Here is a 6,000-nt window from a genome sequence, read left to right as displayed (position 1 = left end):
CTGAGCGAGGTGCCTGGTGTGCAAGGTTAAGTCACCAGACTAGCAGCATCCCTCCCGTTCTGAGATTCTGGCGGGCCCGTAGGTGGCCTGAGTACCGCGTCCCGGTCCCGTGCGGCCGGGCCGCGCGGCTCCCTCGGCTCCACCCCCGGCTCCCCCGCCCGCCGCTCGAGCCTCTCAAAAGCCCGGGCGCCCGGGGCGGCGGCGCAGAGCCGGGGCCGGCGCACGAGGCGGCAGGGCGGCCATGACTGCGGAGCAGGCGCTGCCCCTGGGCAACGGGAAGGCGGCCGAGGAGGCGCGGGGGTCCGAGGCGCTGGGCGGCGGCGGCGGGGGCGCGGCGGGGACGCGCGAGGCGCGCGACAAGGCGGTCCACGAGCGCGGCCACTGGAACAACAAGGTGGAATTCGTGCTGAGCGTAGCTGGCGAGATCATCGGGCTAGGCAACGTGTGGCGCTTCCCCTACCTGTGCTACAAGAACGGCGGAGGTGAGTACGGTGGGGATACGGGGCGACACCTGGGGGGCGACACCTGTCGTGCACGGTCCTGATCCCCTCTCCCAATCCCCATGAGCTGAGGGGTTGCGCGATGGCCCACCTGTTTCTCTGCGCCTGCGTGCACAGATCCGCTTCGCACCTGAGCGCGCCACCACCTGCCACCTGCCAGTAGGCCCAGAGCAGCGTCTGTCACCTGCGTGAGGGATAGACCTGGCCCAGGAGCTTGCTTTCAGGCAACTGGTTGGCATTTTAGGCAGAAGCCCTTTAATTTAACCTCGGAGGCTCAGCTGTTCTCACTGAAGTGCCAGGAGTAGGGGCCCAGCTTTAGCTGTGACTTCCTACATTTTTTTTTTCTTTTGGCCTCATGGTTGCCTTGGAAAGCAGTGATTTTACTGATCTCGAAGATGATGAGGCTAGGGGTCCAAGAAGCAGTCTGTTTTACTACTGCCCACAGTGGGATTCGGACCCCAAAGGTCTCGTTTTCGTGCAGGCTTGAGCTGACTCCAGGAACAACTTTTGGAAAGGCTTTGCTGTGTGCTCTTCTCTGTGGTCTTTTAAATTTGCTCTTCAGGACATTTCTAGGGAAAGTATTTTAGGCCTCTCTGGAGGAAAAACTGGCACCAAGCAGTTTCTTTTACTGGGCTCAGACTCACCCACAACAACTGCAACCACGCTGATTTTGTATGTGGAAGAGGCTTAGATATTGGAGGGAGACCGGAAGCCCTTCCAGTGCAGTGGAAGCATCTCGGAGTGCCACTGGGGAGAGTGGAAGCTGTGGTCCCCAGCACGCTTACTAAGACCAGGGCTTGGACACCCCTCATGCTCCCACACCCCTCATATTGCCATAGGATGGCAGAGTAGCAAGAGGTTCCAATAAAACCTGTGGTGGCACAGTTCTTCTCAGAAAAGGCCTGTCTTGGCATTTCCTCACCTATCTTGGTATCCCAATCTTCAATAAAAATCTTTCAGACCTAAAAAGGTGGTGGAGAATCTGGTGGCTGACGCAGACAGAGCAGGGGCTTACTGTGCAAACAGCTGAGGAGCCTGTGGACCACACTTCCTGGGTCAAGCCCTTTCTTTGGGGACATTCACCCCGAAGGCACAGGCTGCTCCAGGCCTGCCCTGCACTGGTAATGAAGTGGCCAATAGTGTCCGTGGCTTGGCAAGGGGAGGCAGCAGGCCCAGACTCGCTGTGCAGACCGATCCTTTAAAAGCCGCTGTGTCTGCTTAGAAAGCTATGGGATCCCTTTAGGGTGGCATGAGGCAGAAACTATATTAGCATCTTTATTCGTCCAGGAGATGTTAAACAAGCAGCGTTCTGCAAATTCGAAAATGGAGATAAATTGGGTTAATCACAAATCCTGCTACAAACTGTTTCTAAGGTTGTAGTGTGTAAAGTTGAAAAATGACTCATTGTTGGGTTTTTTTCCCCTCTCTTTGATTTGCCAAGAGCCTCCATCCGTGCAGACACCCCAGTTTGGTTGTTGGTTATTTTAGGAATTACAGTACTAGCTTTGTGAGCACACAGGCCAGCTGGCTTTCACCCAGAGTCATCTTCTGGGTTCTCGGAGGCTCCCAGGTGAATGACGGGGTCTTAAGGGAACCACTTTAGCTTTTTAATCAAATAGATTTGGATCCAGGCCTCAGATACCATTTACCCTGTTACACAAGTTGCTGCCTTCAATCTAGCTGGGCTGTGGTTTCTTTTCAAAATAGCATATCCACAGGCTGGACTTACAGACACCCACCGTAGTTGAAAGTATCTCGTTCACAGGGTAAAATCTTAAATTAAATTAGTCCCTTGCCCAGAAAAGGCTAAGCCCCTTTCAAAGCTGAGTTGATAGGTCCACACTACGGGGATTAATCAAGGTTGCTGAGCCAGTTGCTAATCCAGCGGTTAAAAGAGGCTTCATTTAGCAAAAGCAATTTCAGGTAAAGCCTCCATTCATGACATCAGATGAAGAATACTGTTTTCATGCTTTGTTATTAGATGGGAGAAGAAAATGAGGGATTTAAGGGGTGTCCCCATCTGTGCCTAAGAGCTCATGCTCCCTTCGCTCATTTCCTTGATTTTGCAGAAAGGCCCAGGCCATGGACATTGTGTTTGGGGTGGTCCTTACCTAGGCTAACCCTAAACCAGCCTGGCAGGGGGATCCTTGCTACAAATCCCTTAGGACTCAGCTCCATTCCTGAGTCATATGTGCAGGGGTGTTTAACCCTTTGAAGCCTGGTGCTTCTTATTGTACAATTCCCTGAGAAGGTTTTTTTTCTTTATGAGAAAAATCTTTTGGGGGGGCTATACAATAACATAATAAGGGTGGTCTCCTTCACCCACCCTTGAGATTAGAGTTTAGAGAACAACACACTTGCTAGAAATGAGCTTAATCTGTGTTGGAGGATAGAAGAGATGGAAAGGGTAGGGTGGGGCTGGAGATGGCTCGACTGGCAAAGTGCATTCTCTTCAGGCATGAAGACTGAGCTGGAACCCCCAGTACCGTATAAACAGCCAGGCATGGAGTACACATCTGTCATGCAAGCACTGCGAAGGTGGAGGCAGGAGGATTCCTGGTGCTCACTGGTCAGCCAGTCCAGTGAGCCCCAGGTGTGGCGAGAGTCCCTGTATCAAAAATGGGGTCAAGATTATAGAGGAAGATGCTTGACAATGGCCCCTGACTTCTACACACATGTGCAGAAACATATATGTATGCACACACTCACAGAAAATAAATCACACATGGAAAAGAACTAATCAAACAAAGCAATTTTTTAACATTCCCATTTTAGTCATCCCGAGAAGTGATCCGTGGCAGATATTAATTATTAAAGCCCATTTTATGGCTGGAGAAGTTGAGGTTCAGAGATGCAAGGGAGAGTTGAAAAAGGTAAAAGGTGGCAGAGGGCACAGAGTCTCCTCGGTGTTTTCTGGGTCCAGCCCTCCCAGCCAGATTGGAATTGCAGCAGGGAGAGCACTGTGTGCTGCCCTGTAGTAGATGCCCACTGCAGAGCCTGGTGCAGATGGAGAAACAGCAGGCCGGCTTCCATGTTGCTCTTCTGCACCCTCACAGGGGCATTCCTGATTCCGTATGTGGTGTTCTTCATCTGCTGCGGAATTCCCGTCTTCTTCCTGGAAACGGCTCTGGGGCAGTTCACAAGTGAAGGAGGTATTACCTGCTGGAGGAAAGTCTGCCCTTTATTTGAAGGTAAGTGTTGATTTCCCAAGCAAAGCAAACTTTGCCTCGTTGATGACAAGTTTCCCCGGAGTCGCGAAGGCTGATTCAAAGGACAGAGACCCCAGCTGCTCTTTTCCCTTGGTCCTCACAGGCATTGGCTACGCAACACAGGTGATCGAGGCGCACCTCAATGTCTACTATATCATCATCCTGGCGTGGGCCATCTTCTACCTAAGCAATTGCTTCACCACTGAGCTCCCCTGGGCCACCTGTGGGCACGAGTGGAACACAGGTATGGTCTCCAGGCTGGGTCTCTCTTGGTCCTGTGGAGGGAGTTGGGGTTGGTGATCCATCCTGACTCTCTAGGCTCTGTCACAAGTTCAGTTTCCTGGGAGTGGCCTCTGGAACAGTGGTCGCCTGCCCAGGTTATATTCAGCAGTTACAGGTAAGGCGGAGCCCTACAGACAGAGTTAGGGTATGACAAAGCTCTAGGCTACAACTTGGGGATCAGGAGTTCCTCTCCAGCCCTACTTCTCTGAGGGATTCATCTTCTTCCGTAAGATGAAGGAGTTAGACAAAATTAAGGGCAGGTAAGATGATTGCATTTATGGTAACAAACATAAACTAGAAAACGCATTTGGTTGCTGGAATTTGAAAGTCAGAAGACATTGTATAGAAATCTGATTTTTAGTCTCTCTCCTTTTAAAGATTCACTTAATCTTATTTTTTGTGTATGAGTGTGTGTCTGCTTGTATGTATGTGACCATATTCATGCAGTGCCCATGAAGAAGGCGGTGTCAGGTCCATTGGGGCTGGAGTTGCAGATGCTTATGAGTCACCACGTGGAGGCTAGGAATCGAACTTGAGTTCTCTGGAAGAGCAGTCAGTGCTCCTAACTGCTGAGCCAACTCTTCAGCCACCCAACTTCTCTTAAAGAATTTCTTCTCTGGCAGCCTCCCTGCTTGACAGCAGCAGGCACAGCCGCTAGCTGGGGAACAGCTGTTGTTACGGATGACATAGTTGCTGCCGCCACACCCAAGTTACTTGGTTTGCTTTACTTGTTCAAACCGGCTAAACATCTGAAGGCAGCAACCACCTTCCCCGCCCCGGACCCACACAGTAGGGAGTCTCGTAGATCACCCTTGACTTTGATACACCGTTTGCTTTTAATCTGTCATCTTGTTAGAACTTCTTTGACAACCTTGAAGAGAATATCCATCTAACCCTTTCCGGAAATTGCCGTGCTCAGAGCAGGCATCACCAATGGATTGTATCACTTTTGCTTTCCAAGACAAGTATTGAATGTCTGAAGAAGTGTGTGGTGTGTGTGTGTCTGTGTCTGTCTGTCTGTCTGTCTGTCTGCCTACCTGCTTGTCAGCCTGCCTTCCTGCCTGCCTGCTTTGTTTTATTCTGCTTGGGTTTAGTTTTTTAGTTTTGAGACAGGGACTTGCTCTGTAGCCCAAGCTGGCCTTACACTCATAAAGGTTCATCAGCTGAGCCTTCAGGAATGAACTACCACACCCAATTTATTATTACTTTTAGGAAAAATATTTAGGAAGCACCATTTTAGAGTCTGATACAAGCCAAGGACACTGTCATTGCAGAAACAGATAGGAGTATATTTGCTGACAATGTCAGGTTCTAGACTCCACTACAGACTCTCTAGAGCACCCAGACCCACCTGCTTTCAGCATAAGCTAGGACTAGCCAAGAGGAGTGAGAAGGAAGCAGACAGTCAGGTCATTTGTCCCCAGTGGAGCACAGACCTCCCTGACTTGTGATCCCCCTTTTTTAAAGCCTGTGATGTGAACACCTGCTGTGCCTAAGATGCCCCTGCCCTATGGCAGGTATGACTAGGGTTCACTGGTGAGAAGAAGGCACGCCAAGTTGCAGAGCCCTCTCCTCACTGCCCTGAGAAGCAAGAATGCCTGGGTTCTAAAGGAGCTGGTGCAGGAGGCTCTGCCCCAGGGAACCTGGAGCCTACTGGCTCATGCAGCTGTGTCTGCAGATAGAGGGTCTGTGGTAGCTAGCAGGTTCCAAGTCAATGACAGCCAGCAATGGAATCCTGCCTGGAGTTATTTTTGGTTCTGTCTTTAGTGGGCTGTGGGCTTTACAGAGAGAGGGGGTATACATGGAGGCCTCAGATGTGCCTTGGATTCTTTTCCTTTATAGCCGAGAGAGAGAGAGAGAGAAGGTGATTCCTTGGAGAGTTTTATTTACTTAGAATTCAGGGGAGGGAGATCAGGGAAGGCTTCCTGGAGGAGGAGACAGACCAGGCTTGCTCTGGACCAGGATACAAGGATGGTTCTGCTGCAGAGTTCCTTGATGGCCAAATTTTT

At 50.8% G+C, this 6,000-nt stretch overlaps 1 protein-coding gene across 1 annotated transcript in view; it reads left to right on the top strand.

The window, feature by feature from the left end:
• The first annotated feature begins 226 nt into the window (after positions 1-226).
• The window catches only part of Slc6a11 (solute carrier family 6 member 11), a 119,541-nt gene continuing 113,767 nt past the window's right edge, over positions 227-6,000 (top strand). The window contains exons 1-3 of the mRNA XM_048438355.3: positions 227-482; positions 3,557-3,691; positions 3,813-3,953. Of these exons, the coding sequence (XP_048294312.2) occupies positions 242-482; positions 3,557-3,691; positions 3,813-3,953 (517 nt within the window). The 5' untranslated portion in view covers positions 227-241. The remainder of the gene's footprint in view (positions 483-3,556; positions 3,692-3,812; positions 3,954-6,000) is intronic.

Source organism: Myodes glareolus, chromosome 3 (genome assembly GCF_982192425.1).
Source record: "Myodes glareolus chromosome 3, mMyoGla1.1, whole genome shotgun sequence".
Lineage (NCBI taxonomy): Eukaryota > Metazoa > Chordata > Mammalia > Rodentia > Cricetidae > Myodes > Myodes glareolus.
This window is presented reverse-complemented; position numbering and strand designations above follow the sequence as displayed.